Source organism: Lissotriton vulgaris, chromosome 4_1 (genome assembly GCF_964263255.1).
Source record: "Lissotriton vulgaris chromosome 4_1, aLisVul1.2, whole genome shotgun sequence".
NCBI lineage: Eukaryota > Metazoa > Chordata > Amphibia > Caudata > Salamandridae > Lissotriton > Lissotriton vulgaris.
In genome coordinates, this window is record NC_141691.1 from 238,934,861 (window position 1) to 238,959,342 (window position 24,482).

A 24,482-nucleotide genomic window follows, 5' to 3' on the forward strand; every position below is an offset into this window, starting at 1 on the left:
TCTCTCACAATACCAATAATACTACTCGACATCTACCCCGTTTTCCTCCCCCAATCAGCCCTGATAACCATCCTTATCTCCTGCGCCAAACTCACATTAGCTAGAGCCTGGATATGCCCTGATCCCCCTAGCATATGGGAATGGTGGTCACTAGTCAACGAAATCCACTCTATGGAGTTAGGGCTCGCAAAGCTCAGAGGTGCTCGCTCGTTGAAAAAATTTGAGAAAATCTGGGGGTAACTTCCTTCTTTGAAGACTTTTGAAGACTTTTTTTTGTTAATTAACGTTTTTCTCTCTGCAGGATATTTATTTTGTTAAAGTGGATAACTATGTTTTTACTGTTTTTTCTTGCTCTTAATATAAATAATTGAGTTACCTTGCAAATATGCTCCAAGTGGAAAATGAAATATCTTTGTTACGGAACAAACTATACTTATCTTGTAAATAACTATTTACATTTTTTTTTCTTTTTCTTATATGTACATTGTCATGTCTTCCCTATTAATTTGTGAATAAAAATAATTTTAAAAAAAAAAGGAAAAAACGCTTCCTGGTAATTCCTCTCCTTCCAAGTTACAATTAATCTGCATACGTGTTTCGTTTATAGCAGTATTGTACAGGAGCATCTGTATATTTCCTCTTGGTTTGCTAGCGGCGAGTGCCCGTACCTGTATTTGACATGCCAGGAGATGTGTCACCGGGAGCACTGTTTACTTCAAACGCTAGCACGGCCTCCGGCGTTTGTCATCCTGGGCCGGTCAAGGGTTTGTTTGATAAGCCAGGTGAAACGCAGCTGACGCACTCACGGCTTGTGTTTCTGAGGCCGTCGGTATCAGCTTCCTCTTTGGCACTGAAATTCCAAACTACTGAAGGAGTGACGCGGCGACAGCGTCGGGAGATCAGTCGGGGAGCCCGTGTCCTCCTCCTCCTCAGGTGGGCTCAAGATGAGCCAAGCTAAGAAGTTCCGCGTCCCGTGGCTCCTCGTGGGCGTGTTAGTGAGCGCCCACCCCGCGGCCACCAGCCCGGGCAACGCTCTGGTCAACGTGTCCTACTTCAGCGCGAGCAGCAACAGGACTGTCATCGACGAGTGCGAGTGCGGCCTGTACGGCCTCAACTCGCCCATGGCGGCGGCGCAGGGGCTGGTGGTCATCCCGAGGTCGGCGAACCTGCAGGCCTGCAGCCAGACCACGGAGTTCACCGCGCCCGGCATGCCGCTGCCTTGGATCGCCCTGATCGAGCGCGGCAATTGCACGTTTTCAGAAAAAATTAATATTGCTGCCAGCAAGGGTGCTGCTGCTGTTGTGATCTACAACACTCCCCCCGGCAGCGGAAACCAGACCATTCCCATGCTGCACTACGGTAAGTAGCAATCAGGCCTGGCAAGGGTGTTATTTGTGTGTCTGGTGTGAAAATCAAATGCCACTGATACTGAATGCAACCCAAGTGCCTGCGAAAGACACTCTACAATTATCGCCATTGTCTCGCACGCGTTCGCTGCATACGACCTAAATAAAGTGTGCTATTTATTACGCAGATGAGCGCAGGTCCAACACGTAGAATGCTTGACTGTGTTTATCTTTTGATCGCTATGTACAAGGGAGGTTTAGCAGCCGCTTCGGTGTTTTTTTTATAACCGTCATATACTTATTTCGTCTGGAACGGTAGTTCTCTGATTACAACTGTTCATCGTTTTATTATCTGCTTCAGCAATTGTGAGAACCTTCTGTGGTAATAATTTAATAAATTCCATCTGTTAATGATTAGCCTGGAGCAAATACCTTTCATGGGTGAGGTAAGTGAATCAGTAGCTCAACACCTTCACTTACATAGGCACAGGGTGTGGATACAATTGGTTTTGAACAGCTATTGAGCTGTTGCGTAGATTATACCACTTTGTCCCATTTGCCTCCTAAAAATGGTTATCAGTTTCTAATGGTGTCTATTGGTTTCCAAAAAGCTTTAACAATTTAAATAGATCACGTCATAGCATAGACTAAATGTCTATTAGTAACCAAAACAAAAGGTGCAGCATGCAACAAAAACTGGTTTTCTAAGGATGGTTCTCAGATGTGAATCATGGAAAGAGTATAACTAATACAACCGTTTGTGGACAAATATTCAAAATAACCCTTGCCCAACTGAACACGACACAAGTGCTGAACCGTTGTTCAATATCTAAGAAGCCATGCAGTTCCACCCCTCGCTACCTGGCCAACAAACTCAAAATATCAGGTGGCTCCAGACCTTCACACAATGCTGGAAATGTATTGCTCAAACCCCTAACTTTCAGAATGGAAAAATGTATGGCCCAACCCTTCTCAGGACTAGACTGTGACTAGAATTTGGAATTCGCTACCTCCAGTCCTTTGGACCACCGCCTACTTCCGGATTTTCAAAACGGATCTTAAAACTCTTCTCTTCCAAAGACACTTCTATGATTAATCCTTCTCTTTCCAGGTCATGACCCTGACAGCCACACGATACTCACAAGTGCTCAATCTTGTAAATATGTATTTTTACTTGTATTACCTTATTTGCGTCACCTTTTCGTATTTTATTATCATGAATGTATCTTTAACTTATTAATTTGCAATTTACCCCTCACGCGCCACTTTTTCGTATTTTATCATTTTGAATGTATCTGTAACTTGTTCATTTTTAACTTTCACAATGAGTACATATAAGTTGTACTTAACTTTTATGCTACTCTCTTTCCGTATGTAATTTACTTTGCTCTATTGTAAAGCGCTCTGACACTTCTGGGTAAAGTTTGCTCTATATAAAAATGCATGAATAAATAAATAGGGTTTTCATGATAGCCGTTCACAACAAAAATTCAGGATTCACAGCTAATGCATGCAGTCGCTTAGTAATCAAGGATAATCACAGTCTTTGACACCAAAAGTTATCAAAATAACTTGCTCTTTGAAACGGGTACAAAAGCACCAAGGGTAAAATGCTCGTCTAAACCACTTATAAAGAAATAGAGGGCTGAAATCCCAAATTACTATGTTTAGACCAATGGCAAAGTTCTCATACACATCTTGAATAGTGGAATTGGATGTCACATGAAAGGTCCAGCAATGTATACATGAGCAAGACATAACTAGTTCTGCTTGATTGTGGCTTCTATGTGGCACTGAACTGAAACGTCATTGATAGCAGTGCTGAGGGGCTTACTAAATGTAAGAGACCTCTGTGCCTTGTTGGTTATACAGGCCCTATTGTGAGCCTTTGGCATCGTAGAAAGACTTATATTAACAGGTGAAATATCTGGACTCCAGATAATCTTTCACCTAACTTCTCTAGAAAAGTTGCTTGTATACACGTAGCTATCGTTTTAATATGGCACTTATTACATCAAAACAGTAGCTTCAAAACTCTATATGCTGGTGAGTAGGGCACACGTCCTAAAAAAAAGAAGTGGGGGTACTAACAATGTTAGGCAATATGCAAGTGACATCATGGCACGTGATATTACAGTGTGTGACATCACAACGCGTGACATCGCACGTGGGATCACAAGAAGTAACAACATGAGAAGTGACATCACACTTCACACGTGTTGAGCAGGTCGATCATGAGTACATTTGAGCGTATTGCAATATTTAACAAATTCGATTTTGATACGGGTTGTGTCTAAAAAGTGACGCAACCCCTGGGCTTCAACTTATACATTTATTTTTCAAAACCTGCCACAAAGAAATTGGCAACAAGGAGAAATGTGGCAGTAATTCTGTTCTATTTAACTGGTTCAAAGGTCTGTATTTTAAAATATTTTATGGGGTTAAGGCACCAGCTGCAGAGATCTCTGTTCCCAGTAAATCTCAGGGAATAATAATATTCGTAAAATTTGCTGGAAAGATCTGTGTTTTGTCCAGTCTCTGTTTGAATCAAAGTACAATTGAGGGTTAATATGTCGCACACAAAGCACATTATGTAACATGCAGATGTCAGATTTTTTTTTTGTGTTAATGGGTAATTGAGTTACTGCTTTTAACATAGAGATCATTTTGTTACTTGTAGTTCAAACATTGAAATCCTTCTAATATAGCACAATAAGCTATCAAGGGCATCTGGCTCCTACACTTGTAACCCTCACTGTGTAATGTAACACATCCTGCACACTGATTTACACATATATGATTTATTGTCAATCTATAGTGTGTGCGTGTGAAGTAAAGCACTCTATCACCCTGCATTAGGATGAGTATTTCTATAAAAGAAATTAAAAAAAATAGTGGTATTTAAATTAATACTAGGACAGACCACCACATCTGACATTCTAACTGTGCATGCATATCTCTTATATACAGGGACTTATCACAATCAAAAACATGCCTCTCTTGAGTACCTGTAAAGTGTTAAGCTGTGTGCCTTTGTTTCCTCTGGATTGCATTTAGGTGTGGGGCTCCCCATAGCTCCCAGCCAGGATACTCCCAACAAAATGAAGCCTGATGGCCCCTAAACTTTGGTCTCTGTTATGGGCCCAGCTTGAATCTGATAAGCCCCCCTCTCTGCCTGTATGTTGCTTCGCCGAACTATAGCAGACAAAGTGCAGGTGCTGCTGAAAGTGTCTTGATGTCTGAAGGTTACACCGGGACAAGTTTAGCATATTTCTGTGGGCAGGGTAGATGGCGTCCACCCTGTGAAAGGATTGGGTAGATGCTGTCTACCTGAGTGTACCCTCGACTCGTACCCTGCTTATTAGGATGGGGGAGCAGAAAAGGAGTAGTGATGGTCGACTACTGTGAGGCTCTAGTGGCTCGTTACAGAGTCAACTTAGATGCAGAATTTAAAATTACTGGATTAGTATAGCTTTCAGGCATTTTAGAAATTTCATATGGCGCTATTTTAGTCAAAGAGGCAACTGAAGGGAGGTGTATAGGGATAGACTGCATTCATGAAATGTACCACAATGCACTTGCTTCTTGCAGGACAGAAAGCAAATCTGTTTTTTTGTAGCAGACCGTAGGCGACTTGTCAGCTGGGTGCATAAAAGGAGCTTAGTGATAAAGTGGTTGACTTGAGTAGCAACAGGTAGCGACTGAACCCTCAATAGAGGTAAAGGTTACATGAGACATACCAACAATATTGGGACTTTGCTGTGATCCAGGGATGATATAATCCAGAGGGACCAAAGAGACCTATTTTTCACATTGCTCTATAAATGGATTTGTATTTTTATGCCTTCTAGGTATAATATTGTCTAGTTATTGTACACAACTGCAATTAGGTGCATTGTAAAGTAACACGTCAGGTAAAAGTTCTAGAAAATAGGTTATACTGTAACAAAATCAGAATATCTCGTTTTATATGAGTAATGGTATTTTGAAAAACTATGTGGAGTTCAAAACAGTGAAAAGTAATATGCAGTAGTAGACCCTATTCAAAAGACTGCAATTCCACGCCTCATAATACACCAAAAACATGGGTACATGTCAGTTTCCCTAATTCAGTAACTGAATTGTCTGCATATTGGAAAACATCCATACGTATAGGCTTGGCCTATTTGAGATTTTTTCCAATTTTCTTACTCTCCAAACATGAGGTTCCACTGTGCCACACATTGGCAGCATTCATGCCTGGTTTATTCAGGTGTAACTTTAGAAGCCAATAGAAGTATGGGCAAGGAATTGGAAATGTTTTGGAATACCCATGAAGTTGCGTCATTATGCAATTGCATTTCACTGACCAGCCCGCCACACTCCACCAGGATCTCCCACAACTCCCCCCTAGATGTTACATATTGTGCATTGTGAAATGCGCTTTGGAAATTGCTCACGCATGAATGACAATATATGCAAAAGTTAGCCAATCTTGTTATTAGAAATGCGATTACATTTTGGTGTCTGAACTTGATTTCCGAGTAGAAAAAGTATTTGCATATCGCCTCAAGAGTTTCCGCAGGCCTGTTTCTGATACGAAGAGACCTCTAAATAGCAATTTGGATGATTACAAATATTGACCAATTAAAATGATGTTAGTTTTTCCTTTGCTACTTAAGCTTGGTGTATTATCCTCCACAAATGAAAATGAAAGGAGAGGTGGAGAGCAGCTCCTGTGACTCAGTGCTCAGTCACAGTCGTGTTGTGGTCCTGATGTGCACTTGAGTCCATCTGATATGGATGGGTTTGTTTACCTGGTCCTGCATGGAGGCGGACTGCCAGTGGCCAGCCAGCTGCAGTGCTTTGTAGTCACGTTCACTGACGCACATTTTCCTGTTGTGTGTGAAACTGTTTACTGCGGTGAAAGACCGCTGCAGCATCAAACAACCACATGGCCTTCCCTGTCTAAGTGCAGTCACATCAGTTCTTTGATCCCAGGTATAAATATCTCCTGAGGTTTTCAGAATTCTATGATGCATGACGAATGGTTGTCTTTGCTCTGGCTGATGGTCTCACAAATATTCCTTTTCCACTTTTTAAACAATCTTTCTTCCCAATACGTAAAAAAGAAATAATATTTTTAATTCGTTAGGAAATATGTAAAAGATGAATAATATTGTTAATTAGTAAAAAATCATGATTACTCTTTAAAGTTTTGAATTGCATGACAGTATTGTGATAGCAATTCCTACATTTTCAGTATCACTAAGTAGATTGTGAGGTATAATGGTTTCTTTCACCAGGCCACATACAGCATCAACCTGCTGGCGACGCGACCCCGGCGGGACCCAATCCTCTGGATTATATATAAAAAGACATGAAACAAATAGAAAAAAATAACAATCATGTCTAATATTCAGATGATAATATTGATATCTGCTTTCAATTCAATTTTAAAGTATTTGCTGGAAAAACTCCTGTATTTAGTCACCAAAATGGTCAGTTGGCAATTTTCATGCAGAACTGAAGCAGGCTGGATATTTTAGAAGTGTAAAGGACAAAAACTAGCAAAACCAATAGTCCAGGCTTTAAAGGGCTAACGCTACCAAACATAGGCACTAGCAAATGCTGATTGTATGTGTGAGCGTGTTAAAGCTGCCAGAACTCCGGGCCTTGCTAATGCTTGTTATTGTCCTTTATGTTGAGAAACACTTCAGATGAGTTTTCAGCTTTCTAATCCTTTTAATTGGATTGCAAAGTATTATTTGATGTTAAGTTTATAATACTGACTGATATTTAATTAATATTGTTACTTTCCAAACATGCGTAAAAATTTAAAAATGTTGTCATAATTGTTCAGTGATTTGCTTATTTATCAATAGCAGATAAATGCTGAATGTGCAGGTGGGCTATCATTGTCTTTGTCCCTTATTTATGCCGTGTTGAATGAGCTTTTTTCCAAGACTCCAGAATTTCTAAGCCAGCACTGGAGAGGCTTGAGAGGCGGGTCCTTTCTTGAGGAGAGGATAGGCCAATAGGAAACAACTCAAGTGCCTGCTATGTTCTGGCACGATCAGTAGCCTGAATTGTAGAGGTGGTCCTTTGTACACTTTTTTTAGTTACATCTAAGGTCAAGGTCGTTGAAAAAAATCTCTTCTCCCACAGTGTCTTTTATGGAAATATCAAACAGGATTCAATAATCCGTGGAATGTGGGCTGTGGAAAAGTTTGCACCCAGTTGCGATCAGAATCTAACAATTACACAAAATCTGAGGTGCGAAATATTCACCCAAACAGATCTACAGAGAGATAACGGTGTGATTGAAACAGTTGGCAACCAATGACGTTTCTACCCTAGAAATTTGTTTTCGTTCCTGATGCAAGTATGATAGTACAGAGAGGGATAGAGAATAGCCTGTTGGAATCCTCCATGATGCTACAGGTTCTGTAAACAGCATTTGTGAGATTTATTAACACTTCGGTTCGAGGCCCTTTCAGGACTCGAGGTTGAATAGAAGAAACATGTGGCAAAAGTTAACAATGCTTAGTGATGCAGTCAAGGGAAACATGTGGCAGTCCATTTTTGTCCAAACTGCTGTCAGTAATGAGGTTGGTTGAACCTACAATTACCAGTGTCTTGCACTGGAAGACACCACCACTCCTACCTTTCCATGTGTATGGCATTGCTTTGCTTCCATGTAAGCGAGATATAGCGAGGAAAGTGCCTCTGTGACTATGGCATGTGATCAGCTTTATGTCTACTGTGGCTTCCTGTCCACATCCTATTCTGTTACTTTACATCAGTTTGGAGGGTCGGTTTTTGTTTGCTGCATAAGGTATCGGAAACCAGAATTATGTTGTAGATGAGGTTAAAAATATGGACATTGGATTCTTATATGAAATGATGAGCAATTCAAACAGATTACAAATGAACGGCATTGACTTTATTGTCTTGATAGTACCTGTTAATGGTCCTTAGACAATAGAGTATTACCAGTAAAAATAAAGGCATGAGTGCTGCTCTAGAAAGGGTAAGTGTTGAGTATCTATTGATTGTTCACATTTGTAAAATCAAGTCGCTCACATTCCAGCCTTGAGGGTAATGAAAAACAGCACTGGAGCATTTTCTGGTTCTAGCGAAGAGACAGCATCGCCCAACATGACTAAAACTGGTCTCAGATTGGCTCAATATAGAAGATTGGAGAGGGAATATGGCCTGGCAGTTTCGGCACAACTGTTCACATCAAAGCAGTACCAATGCTGATTTGCATAAAGCTGGTTCCTGTCCGTAGCTGCACAGAGAGATAAAACAAGGTTGTACTGGTGTATGGCTCAGAGCAAATACATTCCAGTGACTGAGATTAATCAAAACATTTCACCATTAACTTTTTGTTGTTGTGTCTTCAGGGCTGTGATGCACTTGCTCTTAAATACATAGATTAATATCCATTTTGATGTTGGAAGTTGTTTACTTGCTGAAAGCCACTCGTGCACCGTTAAGACTCACTCACCACTGTGTATCGCACCGTGTTACAGATGCTGGAACTCCAATCACTTAACTGCTTTGTGGTGTTCTGTATTTATCCTTGATGGGGTTCTGCTGGTTTCCATGTGATGATGCAAGGAATCAGAATGTGGGTGGTTGCCAGGGTGGAATGTGGATTACTGAGGGAGTGTGAGTTGGTCCTGGTTACTTGGTGGAGGAGGTCTCTACAACTGTGATTACAATAAACCTGTTTCAATCACCACCTCTGAGAGACCTGTTTTATTTCAAGAAGGAAGCTGTGTACCACACGCTTTTCTCATTTAATGTCTCTGACTGACCTTGGAAGCAGGATCAAATTTAATTCACTTATACTATTTTTGAGACAACCCTCTCTATATGACAATCTATCCATTCCTGATGGATTACAAACTACAATCATCAAATCTTTCCTCTGCTAAGGCATTCCTCTACCAATAAGAAGAAAGGGTTTTAAGCAGGTTATCATCTATACTGCTAACACAATTTCGAATTCATTGCTTGACCTGTTTTCCTCATTTACCTTTGCTCCTAAAAAGGGCTGCACTCAATATCTTCAAGCCATATCATATGAGAACGTAATCTAGAAGACACTTCATCTCTGCGTATCCCCTACTCCCAGTGCCCTACAGCATTACCCACTGTTGTTGTTATTGCTGTACCGTTAGTTTAGTTCACCACTGCTTATGTGGCGTAGCTCAATAAATCAGTCAATCAATCAGGATTTGTAGAGCACGGCTGCTTCCCCCATGAGGGTCTTGAGGCTCTGTCAGATAATTCTACTTGTTCTGTCGGGTAATCAATTTCTTAGCATTCCATGATTAATCTGCAAAATAAGAAGAAACACAAAGTTAGTATATTGTACTATTTTTCTTTTTACATATGTGAGGCTGTCACCAACGCAGGTTCATAGATGGAAAGTCAAAGAAGTGACTTACACGTGAATAAGTAATCTTAAAGTGATAAGGTGTTTAAGTGAAGGCAATATATACAGTGTAAATGTATAAAGACAGCATATAAAATGTTTGAATCAATAGACATCTGTCCCTAAGAGCACGAATCTCCAGTAGCCCTCGTTTGGATTCTGTTATTTGTCATGGGGTATTTGTCAAGATATGTTGACGTTTCGACCCAAGAATGTGTGTGAATGCATTAAAGTCACAGCGGGTCTTCTTCAGGACAAGATGTGAACAGCCAGTAGTAGTTGTGTAGAGTACCACTTGTGGTACTTAAAAGGATTAAAGATGTGAAATCCACCATCCGGTTGGAATTTTAGAATTTAGCAGGAGCTTGAATTAATCAGTCAGCTCTGAGCTGAAATTGATCCCGTAATTCATAACTTCAGCAAGCCTTCCATAGATTATTCACTGCAGATGCAAGGGGTGGTAGTTAGGTCGAGGGATCCGGGCCTTAGTTTCCTGGTGGGCTGGTGAAAGGTCACGTGTTGGTTGAGGTATGCAGGTCTTTCGTTGTGTAATGCCTTGTATGCGTCAGTGAGTAGCTTGCGGTGGCATCTCTTTATGACTAGTAGCCAACTGGAGTAAACATACAAAGAATAAAGGTTCTGTGTGGTGTTTCATAACCAACCTGCCTGATTTTAAGGATTAGTAAAATGGAGAATCTGCCCCCAAAAATTGTGGTTTTGCCCATACGATCTTGTGGTAGTAGTAGTGACACTTCAAGTTTGCAACTGAACCGCAGAGTTCAGAATACAGAACAGCCAACCAGTGAACTCAAACAACTCCATGTTGTGTGGAGTACACTAAATGAATGACCGCCTTGGGATTGATGTTGGACCTTCAGGCAAGGTGTCTCCAGCAGCTTTCGATTCAGTTTTCTCTCTCTTCAACAAATTCGACAAATTCAATATATTCAGTTGTTGACTTTGGATACTTTGTGAACTGACTAGCTGCTATACAATGGTTTTGTCACTCTGAAAGCGATTGAGCTATAATTCAGTCATAGGCAGGAGTTAAGAATTTTAGCAGTCATAGTTGTAGATCAGTAGAGATATGATTATCACAGTGTGAGATCTGGTGGGAATGATGAGGATGTCTGTGTTGTAATATGCTTAGGCAACTTTGCCCAGGCTGAGGCTGCACACTTATCCTTGACATGTTAACGTGGGGATTGTACGTTGACAGTCAGTTGCAAGCTGTGCCTGGCTGGACTGCGGTGTAAGGTCTCTTTTTCTGTGTAATAAATCAATCTTCTTAATTAGTCTTGTGAGAGTGAACTCCATTTATTACAATTTGGCAACGCTACGGCTGGGCACAGGATTTGCATTGTCCCTTAGATATGCCTGTCTGTTGAGGGGGTAGTGAAGGACATGCTCTGTGGCCCATGTAAAGTTCAAGAGGTTGGTGGCAATTGGGTCAAATTGGAAAACGGCCAAACCTGGAACCTAAGGAGGGGTGGCCTTGTACCAGAGATAAGGGGAGGTGTTCAGGAGCTGTGGTGGTGAAGGAGATGCATCAGGTTCGTGGTTTCCTTGGTTGTTTATGAAAGTTGGTGAATTTGCAAGGGACTTGGGAGGTGGTAGGGCTCAAGCTACTCCCAATGTATCGAGAGGAGATGATGGGGATGGGGCAATAGTTCCACAAGACAGTTTGAGAATTATACCTCCAGAACAAGTGGTTCCACAGGGCGGTGGGGCCTCGATCATTCCTCAAGGCAGGAGGGAGATGAGAGTGAGGAAGCCTCCTAGCTATTTGGGGATTATGTGTGTGATTGAACGGTTTCCTGTTCCCCTGCCGGTATGGGTGGCCTCATTGTGTGCGAAGGGTTTGGGTTTATGTTGTCCATTATATCTTTTGTGGGTTTCTATTCTGTTATGTTATTGATTTGTAGAGCACATGGCTGCCCCAGAAACGGGGCGTCTCAGCGCTGGTTCCAGAGACAGACTTCAGAGGAGAAAATGGAAATGGGATTAGACCAGCAAGAGCCAGGTCTTCACTGTCTTTCTAAAGGCCCTGTGATTCTGAATGTTCCTGATGGTCACCGGGAGAGTGTTCCAATGGGCCGACACCATTGCACGGAACGAGCGCCCTCCCGCTCTTGCTCTGCTGACTCGAGGAATGCATGCCAGGTGAAGGTCCGCCAAGCGCAACTCAGGGCATGGGACATATTGAGATAGTAAGTTGGCCAAAATAGGGGGCGCTTGGCATGTAAGGATTTTGTGAGCAATGCGCAAAGTCTTGAAGTGGAGTCCCTTGTCCACAGGGAGCCAGTGTAGTATGAGAATTAATTTTGACACTAAACAGAATTTAGGCAGTGCAAAAAGAGTTTGTGCTGAAGCATTTTGGACCCTCTGTAGCGCCCAGATGCAGAGAATTGCAATAATCCAGTCTAGAAAGAATAGTAGACTAGATAATGATCTGACGTGAATGTGAGTTGAAGAACCCTAACATAGGCTTAAGTCTTCGTAGAAGCCCAAAGCAGACACCCGCCACGGCTTTAGTCTGCTCTTCATAGGACAATGCACTGTCAACCCAGCCACCCAGATATTTTACAGACTCCTTGGGAAGGAGAGCTAACCCAAGCATGTTAGGTCACCATTACTTGCCCCATATGTGAGTATCTCTTCCTAGAAGTAACATTTCTGATTTGTTGGCATTAAGCTGCAGACAGTTAGCTGACATCCAGTCTCCAACGGCCAACATATCATTGTGAAATTTGATCAGATTCTGGTTAGAGTTGTTGGAAAAGGGGATCACAAGCTGAGTGTCATCAGCGTAAGATACTAATGACATCCCTCTGTCTTTCTCTAACACTGCAAGGGGTTGTGTGTAAATATTAAAAAGCGGGGGCTCAGTGTCGATCCTTGAGGTACTCCGTGATGAACGGCGTACTCCTGGGAGCAGTACGGGGAAGCAATAACCTGAAAGATCTGCCAACAAGAAATGACATGAACCAGGCTAGTGCAGCACCTCCGATACCTATCTCCTGTATGAACGGCAGCAGGATCTCATGAGATACTGTGTCAAACACGGTGCTTAGATCGAGTAGGATCAGGGCTAAGGTGTTTCCCTCAGCTAGGGAGCCTCACAAATGTTCAGTAACCGCCAACAGGGCAGATTTGGTCCTTTGATGAGATCTAAAACTATTCTGGGAAGAGTCCAGAATCTTGTTGGCTTCCACGTAATTGGTCAGGATGGACTTTACATTCGATTCAATAGCTTTAGCCAGGAAAGGGAGCAGAGAAATGGTGTGGTATTTTTCAAGCTTAGATATATCCATTCTGTCTGTGTTGTTTAGTCCTCTGTGTGTCAGGGTGTCTGTTGGGGGCATGTGTTCCAGTTGTCACAGTTTACTTTGTTTCTTCTTTATTTCTCAAGACACGGTGATGTGTTGTAATATGCTTAGGCAGCTTTGACCAGGTTGAGGCTGAACACTCATCTATGACATGTTAATGTTCTACTATGTTATCTTTAGAATGTGTTGATTGTATGTTGACAGTCAGTTGCGAGCTATGCCTTGCAGGACTGCGGTGTGGGGTCTCTTTCCTATATGTAATAAATCAATCTTAATTGGACTTGTGAGAGTGAACTTCGTTTATTATAGTTTGTTAATTGGCAGAGAAAAAAGAAACCACTTTTGATAATGTTGTTAACTGAGAACTCCAGCATCCTTGATTAACTTGTAGAAGGGTTTCTGAAGAATACTAATGGAAAGAATCTCTTTTGTTATGAATTTAGTATTCGGGAACTAAGAGAATGAATGTTACTTTAGAGAGGTTCAATTCCAGCACGCTCCTCCTCAGCCAGTCGTTCAGTCATCATGCCTATAGAAATTTCAAAAAACAACATTTTGGTGGTTCAGAGCCACAAATAATTCTGGCTGTCTTCAGAGTATGAGTGGCATGAGCTGTTGGTGCTTCCCGAAACCTGGTTAATTTATTGTCTCCCAAAGTTGATGCCTCATGTAGTGCAAGACACAAGGCAAGCACACACTTTAAAGGGCTGACATTGTTAAGCTGTACAATTTCACATTACAGTAACTGCTAAACGTATTAATGTAGTAAGATATGGGGCAGTTTTTAATGTGTTTAATATTTCAAGACTATAGGTTCCCACTGCTTTATAAGCCTTGCTTTATCACTAAATTAATTTACTTTAAAGTGTACGATTTGTCAATCTTTTATACATTTTTTCTCGGGAGGAGGACCCATACTGGAAGCCACATTTTCCATTAAGCTTGCTCACGTCACTCGCTACATAAAAGTCGTACCCAACTTTTACACCTCATGTTATGTTATGTTATGTTACACCATTCTTTTAGAGCGCACGGCTACCCCAGGGGGTGTCCCGGCGCTTTGACAAAGAGGCCTGAAAACCCAGAAACACAAAGGCTAAAAAACGCTACAGTCTCAGGATTACACATTACTTTCAAATGTCACCAGCCGCCACTTGTGATTGGGTGAAATTGGGTGGCTCTTTCAGTTTGGATTCTGATTAGTATGTTCACAATAAATGTAGTCAGATTGTAGAAAATGTTGGTAGAAGAAAGTAGCTGATATTTTACACAGACCACCACTTAGAAAAGTAGTGATGTATGTTGGTCGCACGTTAGATGGTGCTTGTGTTGGATGTATGTTTGAGATGTGTGAATAGGTAATAGCAAATGGGATGTGGAGTGCAGTGTGTGAGTGTTTGAATATAAATCCGTTGGGTGGAGGATCTCTTTTCAGCTGGTTCTTTCATCACGCCTCTCCTGTGTGTTGTGGTTCTTGCAATAAACACTCTTACATGAGATCAGATAATGAGAGAGGATGTGGGCTTGCAGCCAGAGCTATCGACTTTGGAATTTGAGCACCAAGTTCAAGTCTCTGTATTGGCTCAACATTCTGTGATTGTGTGCAAGTCACCAAATCTCCATGTGCTTAAATATAAATATATGACCTTGTGTAATGTAACTGGTGCTCTCCTAAAACCTCCACTACCTTCTGGTCGAGTTTGCATTATATAAAAAACCCTGCCAAATAATAATAATGATGTACCCTCTGTTCAGACTCCGAGCCGCATTTACATCAATGCAGTCACCTATTAACCAACTTGATTTCCTTCCCACTAATACTTTGATGTTTTTCAACAGTTGTTCCCCTGAAGAAAATACATTCAATAGAACAAGCAAGAGAACTGACACACTCCCATGAAGAGCACGTGCAGTAACCATACTCTCTCCCCATAAGCTCTGCACAGCCTCTCAGAAAATTCCACATATTCTTGTGCGAGGGTAGTGGTTGTAACATAGCAAAAAGGGTCATTTGGCACCACGAGTAATAACTAAAACAGGCGCAAAGAGTATTAATGTCCGTTTTGGTTCCTCTTCCCATCCAAATCTCATCCTCATCGGCACTGTCACAATGTTAGTGCATGGGGTTTGCACAAGTGTTCATTTCAATATACATAAAAAGGAAGGTGGGCTTCAAAGAGCGGAATCTACTGCAGCTGACTCGGGGGACATTCTAACGCCCACCACTCTTTAGCAAAACATACACCGTCGACTTCACACTCTACACTGGGCATGCAGTTGCAACATGAAGTAGTAAATAAAATACCAATACAACACACAGCTGGGCGAAAATTACACTTGCCACGTATTTGGTATAGTTACCAGCCACCAGCTACCTTTGGAACACAATGTGCAATGGGTGATAACAATGGCAATGCCGTGCTCTCTTACCTCAGGTTATTACCCATTACTCAGGCAACTGGAATTATACAATTATGTTACTATGTTTTTTTCCACATACTTATCGATTTGCCACATTATCCATCATCTGCTGCATAATTTGCAGATTTTACCAAAACATTTTTCTAGCTCACACAGATGAAAGGGTACTAAAAATACTGCAGAACGTGTTGCTATGCAGTTGAAGGCCCTTCACAGAGGGTGACTGCTCACCTTTCAGGTACTTATTACTGTAACATGGGGTATTAAACTGGCACTAATTAGGGGAAGTCGTTGCCCAGACACTGTTAACATGTGTAAAAACATAATAATAAAGTGATACTATCACAAAATGTGCAGAATAATTAGCCTTCTCTAGTCCCATAATTAATTCAACCCAGACGCAGAGTGTGGTTCTCCCTTGTTGTTGAAAATTGGATTTCTGGTTGGCAAAGGTATACACCCTTTCCAAGCAGAACCCGCAATCCTGGTCAAGATAAGCTAGATACACACCAAAAGATAACCAGTTTTTACCCTCTGGCAGCTTTGCATAGATCAGTCAGGCTTATCTAAAGAGGCAATGTGTAAAGTATTTCTGCAACACACACAGCAACACAATAAATACACCACAAAAAGACTCCACACAGGTTTATAAAAATAGGTTATTATTTTATAAACAAAACAAGACTAAAACAACAAAAATCCAATGTATAGATGATGAGATATTTAATTTTAAAAGAATAAATGCAATAAAGCGCTTAGAAGCAAGTAGCGTTAAAATGGTTACTTTAGGTCATGCTGAACTGGGGCAAAGTTACATTTGGACCCACCTTGTGGAAGAGCAGGCCGGCTACAGGACCCACGTGGGTCCCGGTGACTAAAGTATCTTTTCTGGTTGCAAGCAACGAGATGAGATGATCTTCTCCATGCATTGAAGGTGATGGGTCGGTTCCAAAGACGGGTACCAGAGTTGAGAGGCGTCCAGCAATGCACCGGTTTCTGTCACGCATTCAAGTGGTGCGTCGATCTCACCATGCTGCATTGGCGTCGATACGTTGTCCAATGTCTCAATCTCGGGAGGCAAAGCTCTGGTTCTGATGTGATTCACCGATTTTACTCTTGCAACCGGATCGATGTGCCAGTTCTGTTACACACAGACAGGAGTTGTGTTGAAATCCATGTTGCAAGTATCTGGGTCAGTGAGCCAGGCATAGGAGCAGGGAGGGAGACTTTGCTTTCCCTGAGTCTCAAGCAATAGGAAGCAAGCTAACAAGCCCTTGGAGATCACTTGGAGCGAAGGCAAAGTCCAACTCTCCTTCAGCAGCAGAGAGCAGCAGGCTGCAGGGCAACACAAGAGATAAGCAGGCCTTCCAGGTCTCCAGTCCAAGGATGAGTCCTTTAAGCAGAACAGTAGTCCTTATGACAGAGGTTCAGTTCAAGATCCAGAAGTGTCTGATTTGAGGGGATCAGAGACCTAGTACTTATACCCAAATGTGCCTTTGATGTGGGGGTGACTTCAGAGCAGCTCTCCGAAGGTGACAGGTTCTCCTTTCAGCCTATTGTCAGCCTATCTATGGGGGGGAAATCAGCCATCTGGGAAGTGTTAGCCCCTCCCGTCCATCCTGCCTAGGCAAGGCCATCAACATTCAGATGTATGTAGATGGTTACGCAGACACACCTATCCTTTTTGTGTTGTGGCTGTTTAGAGGGAACGCACAAAATATAGCTGTCACCTACCCCTGATGTGTATTGGAGACAGGCTGTCAAGCACACAGATTAGTAAGTGCAGAAAAATGCTAATTTTCCAAAATTTGTCTTTCTAAAATAGTAATGTTAAATCCAACTTCAGCAGTAAGCAGGATTTATCAGTACCATTCCAAACATATGAAACATGAAAAAGCTACCCCTCTCTGATCGGGAATTGTAGTGTTAAAGGAATTAACAATGCTAATCTAAGAGAGGAGTAGGTCTCACAGTAGTACAAACTAGGTGGTTTGACACTGGCAGGACTTAAAAAACATAAAACTGCACCCTACCTTTTACTTACATTGCACCCTACCTTTAGGGCTACATAGGGCCACCTTACAAGGGACCTACAAATAAATTAAATATGTCAATCAGGTAAACACCAATTACACACACGTTTAGGGAAGATGCACATGCACTTTAGCACTGATAGCAGTGGTAAAGTCCTCAGAGTCTTGGGCGTGGCTTGGCAAGCCATCATGGCGGACGTGTGCTGAGTGAGCTTCGTCCAACCCTAAATTAATCCTGCATCATCCTGCCCTTCTGATCGATCTTTGAGTCCCACAGAGAGTCTGCAGACCTGATGAATTGACGTCACCTACCTGGGCAGACTTTCGTTCACTGCAGTGGCTTGTGGCGGCTATACAGTTCTGTTGAAGTGGCGAGGCCTATTGAAGGCGCGGCCTGGCAGCCCTGCGTGAGACGGGACGTCCAGTTGGACGCTGCCCAGATCCATAGGCTGGGGGAGAAGCCAACGCGACGGAGCTGGAGTGCTGCAGGTGCGGGATGGATCATGCCCTGGTGTGTGCCCCACGGGCAGACTTCTCCGGAGGGGGGTTGCCCCCGCCCTGCAACCACGATCGACGACAGGGAGGGTCGTGATGTTCGGCGGCTGTATCGGGCAGCTGAGGTGAGAGGCGGTGTGTGTGGCCGGCTGAGGCAGCAAGCGACGGGTCTTTGACCGTGCTTCAGGCTGTGCGTGAGTCGGCGGTCCTTTGGTCCCGAAAGGCAAGTGTGCTCCTCCTCTTGCCTGATGCCCTCTTTCCCGGGGTGGTAGCCCGGGACCCACCCCCTCGGGCCCACTGAGAGTGTGAGTCTGGGCACCTCAGCCTTGTCCCTTCCTTACCCCCCCCTGCCCGCATCAGAACGGGGGATCAGCGGTGACATCGAACTGCAGCGGAAGTCGACTGGGGCCCGTGGGGATCTAGTGAGCTCGTCGATGGGTCCCTGGGCAGGCCGGGGCTGCACGCTGTGCTCTTTCCCTCTCCCGCCATGAGAGGCGCTTGCATCGGCGGTCGATAGGGCCGCGCGGGCATCTCGTGCTACAGACTTCCCGCCCAACCCCGTCTCTGGTGCTCACCGGGCTAATCGCACTGACCAGCGGTGGTGTGAGGGCCTGGAGTGAGACATCCGGGGCAGCAACAGTGGAGTTGGTGGTGCTAGTGGATGCCAGTGGGTGAGTGCCTCTCTTCCTGCCTACCGGCGCTTTCGCATTGGCGGTCGGTCGGTTCGCGTGAGCGCCCTCGGGCCAGTTGGGGCTCGACGCTGGGCAGGCCCCTACTACAGTTTGCATACCTCGCCCCTTCTGCAGCCCACTACGTACTCCTAATCGGCGGCTGGGTCGGGTCGCGTGAGTCTTGTGTGAGGGTTTTGGCTCTCCCCTATCTTTCCTATCCTGGTGGGACCCCCAAGGGTCTTCGGATAGGTTCTGGGCCTGTGCTCGGAGATCCAGAGACGGCTATGACAAGAGACAGGGGGGACGGCGGCTCGCCAAGCAAGGCCCGATTGATAGATTCACTGGCCTGCGTGCGGCGGCTGTGGCATCTGGGGGACCGCAAGGGACAATGCAGCACTCATGGCCGCCATTACTCAGTCCAGGGGCATGTTGGACGCTAAAATCGGGGCAGTCTGCTCCGATGTTATGCTCCTGAGGCTGAACCTGCACATTGCTGTCTCGCGCATAACTGAGGCTGAGACCCGCATAGCTGGGGTGGAAGACGATGTCACTACGCTAAAGAAGAAGATGGCCACCATGGAGATCACTCAACGAGGTCTTGCTATGCGAGTGGAGGATGCTGAGGGGCGGCCAAGGCGCAATAATCCCGCTTTGTTGGGTACCCGGAGGGCTGTGAAGGGAGAGATATGGAACAGCTCCTTACGCGGTGGCTGGAAGGCTGGCTTCCTCGGGAGTCTATGTCCCACTATTTAGTGGTGGAGCGGGCCCACAGGGCACATATGCAGAAGCCCCCGCCTGGGGCTCGCCCGAGGCTACTCATCACGAAACTCTTGAACTATCATGATCGCAACACGATGCTGAAGCAGGCCCGGATCAAGAAGCCCTTGGTCTATGACAATGCACGCATCCTCATCTTCCCTGACTACACACGGCTGGTCCAGCAACAGCGGCATTCGTTCCTAGCAGCGAAGGCCCGTCTGAGGGACCTTCAGCTTCAATATGCTCTCCTATATCCTGCCCGCCTGCTAGTGGTTTACCTCTCCCGTACCCATTTCTTTGACTCATCAGAATAGGTTTTCAAATGGACTGATGAGACGGTGCGGGTGTGAGCTCATACGCTGCCCGTAAGGGAGTCCGATTCCTCATTGAGCGAGGCGGCCCGAAAGTGGCCCTGGCAGCAGCAGAAGGGCAACAGAAGATCACGATACAGGTGCCGCTCCCAATCCTGTTGCGCCTCGTCTCGGGCTTGCTCGTCCTCTGGGCGACAGACGTCAGCAGGCCAATTGGTGTTCCCGCGAGGGACTGTGGTGAAATAGACTGCCTTGCTCTAATCAGAGGGGCTCGTATATGGGCCAGGATCTCGGTTAGACTTTTGCTAGCGGAGAGTGTGCCTATGATACATGGGCTGTAATTTGGGGATCCATTGGTCGGGGTGGGCCGCATCCTCCCGTTGGGGATCATTCCCGCCACAACAGATGCTTCATCTCTTTTCAGGTATATGGTGGGGGTTGTTTCTGTTCTCTGATCGCACTTTCGCTCACTGACAATAGTTATTCGCACATAGACCACACAGGGTTCCTTATTCCTGCATTAGCTGACAAAGCCTCAGATGGCCGGTATATCCATTAGGGAGCAGGTGTCCCCAGGTACACTTCGTATCATTAGCTGGAACATGTGAGGAGCCCTCGATAAGATTAAATGTCGGGCCATACTCCAGCAGGCTAAACGGGCCAGTGCAGATGTCCTCATGCTGCAAGAAATGCACCTCATGGGAACGAAGGCCCTCTGCTTTCAGCAATATGGGTATCAGCATGTGTTTCATTCCAGTTTTTTGAAGGGATCACTTGGGGGTGGCAATTTTGATACATCGCAGAGTCCCCTATAGACATAGCAAGCAGTGGACAGATGCTCAGGGGCAATACCGACTCCTTCAGGGCAAGGTCGGGGAGGATCCTTTGGTGCTGGGTAGTGTATAAGCTCCTCCCAAGCTGCAGTGGAATTTAGTGGAGCGTCTCATGACCCTTTGGGCGGATGTGCCTAATGGTCTATCCGTAGTTGGTGGGGACTGGAGCAATGTTATAGATATGGCCAGGGATTGCTGGGGGATGTCCAGAGGGTAGTCGTACTACGAAGTTGTGCTACTTGGAGACGGGACATGACTGGGTAGACATAATGCGTCACTTCCACAGAGATGATTGAGAATTCACGTATCTCTCTGTGGTCCACGACTCCTATTCCAGAATTGATTACCTCTTTGTTCCCTGAGTGGCGGTAGGTAGGATGGTGGAGGCGGCGATTCCTTCTTGGGGTCTGTCTGACCACTCCCCGGTGGCCCTCACTCTGCAAATAGGGCAGATGAAGCAGCCGTTTAGGTGGCGCCTCTCGGTACGGCACTTACAAAATGATGATTATAGAGAACAGATGAGCCTCGCTATCGATCAATACTTGACAGTTAATGTGGGGTCAGTTCCCAGGGCCGAGTTACTATGGGAGGTGAGGAAACCTACACTTAGGAGGCGGACATTTCCTGGTGCGCGGCCGTGCGTAGGGAAGATTTGAACTGCTGCAGGTGGAGGCGGGCATAGAGGATCTTGAACGTAGGAGGCGGCCAGGTCAGAAGGCAAATGCTGATGGCTCAACAAAATTATGCTGCACTTCTGGTGGATGAGGCCCGCCAAACCTGGTAGGTGATGCGTAGTAGGGTGCATCAGTGGGGGGATAAATCTAGCAAGATGCTGCACCAGCTCTGTCAAGGAATATTTCATTCTCAGACCCTCCTGGGCGTATTGGGCTCGACAGGCCAACCGCTCACAGACACACTGATCATAGCTGAGAGCTTTGCCACATAATATGCAGATCTGTATGCCCCTAGAGAGTGTTTGCCAGCCGCCACAATAGACAGATTCCTGGATGATCTTCCGCCCAAGGCTCTATCAGGCAAAGTAAGGGAACAATTGGAGCTGCCCCTGACAGATGAAGAGTTGGGCGCTGCTTTGGGAGACCATAACTCTGCAAACTCACCAGGGCCCAATGGGATCCCCAGTGAATTTTTTAAACGCTACTTCTTGCAGTTGGGCCCTCTATACCGTTCGGTGGTGGAGGCAGCGCGAGAGCAGGGCTCTCTTCCTCCAGACTTGAGACCTGCAGAGGTGGTTGTCTTTCACAAGCCGGGCCGGCCTCCAGATCAACACGGATCATATTGTCCCATCTCTCTCCTAAACGTGGAGGCTAAAATCCTGGCTAAGGCCCTGGCAAATCGCCTTCTACCTCATATTACTGCCCTGGTCCATCCTAACCAGGCGAGATTTATGCTTCAGAGGGCGTCCAGACATACCATGAGGCGGGCGCATGTGGCAGTGGCGCCCATTCCGCATCTGGGAGAACCGGCGGCATTACTATTGGCTGACATGGACAGGGTATTTGATTCCCTTAGCTGGGTGTACTTATTTACGTTACTGCGTACACTCAATTTCGGACCGCGATTCCTTTCCTACTTAACTCTCCTGTACACAGATCTTACAGCGTTGGTGCGGGTAGCTGGTGCTATCTCTTCTACGTTCTCCATCAGGCGGGGCACAAGACAGGGCTGCCCCCTGTCCCCATATTTATTTGCCCTGGCAATGGAGCCTCTGGCTGTATGGGTGCGAATGGATGCACAGGTGCAGGGCTTCGAATTGGCACAGGGACTGTCAGACAGGATAGCATTGTACACGGACAACGTCCTCTTCTTCCTTAGAACTTGGACAGGACAGGGCCACGGATACTGTGTATTATGCAGATTTTTGGGGAGACATCTGGACTGTACATGAATCCCCGTAAATCTACGTTGTGGATTCTTGGTGATTGGAAAGGTGTGGGCTCATGGGTCTCGTCGGTTCAGCTGGTGACGGGGGCGGTGCTGAAAAAACTTGGTGTGTTTATGTCGGACGTGCCCGCTATCTCCTGGGAGTGTAACCTGGTTCCAATGTGTGAACAAGTGCGCCGCGATCCTAAGTCCTGGTCCCGTATGCCCCTGTCTATCTATTGCAGATCGGCTATATTTAAGATGGTGGCGCTTCCCCAGCTCCTATACCAATTGCAGAACCGCCCTTACTAGATTTCACCCCGATGGTTCAGACAAGTGAATGCCGATCTCTGGCAGTTCCTGTGGGAGGGGGCAGAGTGCATGTGGCCCTGCGGATGTTTTTTTTGTCTACTTATTAAAGGGGCTAGCGTCTTCTGACATCCACTCGTAGTATCAGGCCTCACATCTGCTTGTCTTAAATGAATGGTGGTATGGCAATAGAGAAGATCCAGCATACGCGGTCAAGCGAAGACTTATGGGGGACCGCTCGCTACATACGAGTCTATATTACGCACCGCTGCGGGGCTTTCTGCCGTCGGCAACAAGGGTTGTGTTTCAGGTCTGGAGGCAGGCGTTGCGAAGAATGGGGTGGTGGAATACACTGACTCGGGAAACTCCCCTCGGCGTTTGCCGAATCTGGCGGCCCTACAGGGATTCCGGGGGTAGGATGACATAGGCATTTCGGTCTTGGGCGATGTTATGAGGGGACTTGCACTCAAATCCTTTCACGACCTTCAGAAAGAATTTCACATGCCGAAGTCCCAATATTATCTGTACCTTCAATTTCAGTACGCTCTGTGCCCTAGCCTAGAGGGTTTGGAGTCTCTGTCGGAGTTCAGACCGTTAGAGACAAGGTTTTTATGGGGGATGTTGGAACTGGCCCTTCTTGCAGGGTCATCCCCAAACTTTTTGCTTCTTCCTCCCTTTTATTTCCTGACCCGTGGCTGTTGGCAATAGGACTCTGAGCACTTTACCGCTGCTGATCAGTGCTAAAGTGCATATGCTCTCTGTGTAAATTGTTATTATGATTGGATATACATGATTGGCATATTTGTATCACCGTGAAGTCCCTAGTAAAGTGCACTGGGTGTGCCAGGGCTGGTGATGACAAATGCTACTAGTGGGCCTGCAGCACTGATTGTGCCACCCACATGAGTAGCCCTAAAATGGTGTCTCAGGCCTGCCACCGCAGTGCCTGTGTGCAGTCTGTGAACTGCCATGTCCTCCTGGACAGTGTCCCCAATGACCAGGCCCCTAACCCTTCCCTTTTTGTGCACATTGGTCACCCCTATGGAAGGCCCAAGGTACCCACTTGGACAGGGTGCAGTGTAAGTGAAAGGTAGAGCATGTACTTGTGCAGGTGACATGCTCTAGTAGTGAATTACAGGCATTTTCGTTTTTTACTCCCTCAAGGCTATCTTGCTCCATAGGCTATCATGGGGGATGCTGGCTACAGTGGCTACCAGCAGACCTTCCCATAGGAACAAGATAGGACATAAACGTCTGGTATCCCTGAACTCAGAATTTAATAACACATCTTTTAGGAAAGGTTGTTTTTAAATCCTGTGTTTGAGAACAGCACTTTTAGAAAGTTGCTGTTCTCTTGTCTGACCTTTCTGTGTGCCTTGGCCTGTTTGTGTATTGACTTTCTGGTTTGAGAGTGACAGGGGCTGTGGATTCCCCAGGAGGCTGGCTGAGTCAGCCCTAGGCTGAATGACTGCATTTGCAACTTGAGTGGTGGGAGGAGATAGCACCTGTGCCTGCCTTCAATAATGCTGGCTCCACCTCCTGCTGGGCGGCTGACGACCCTGCCCCTCACTCTGAAAGGAAAGGAGAAGCCAGAAAAACAAAGTGCTCAAGGAATACCCAGAACTGGTTCAGACCGGATTCAGGGCCCACTTGCACAAAGAGAACA

General features: G+C 45.3%; 1 protein-coding gene across 1 annotated transcript in view; it reads left to right on the forward strand.

Annotated features, from left to right (window-relative positions):
- Positions 1 to 743: 743 nt before the first annotated feature.
- Positions 744 to 24,482, forward strand: part of RNF128 (ring finger protein 128) — a 657,937-nt gene continuing 634,198 nt past the window's right edge. The window contains exon 1 of the mRNA XM_086918579.1: positions 744 to 1,359. Coding sequence (XP_086774705.1) covers positions 945 to 1,359 — 415 coding nt within the window. The 5' untranslated portion in view covers positions 744 to 944. The remainder of the gene's footprint in view (positions 1,360 to 24,482) is intronic.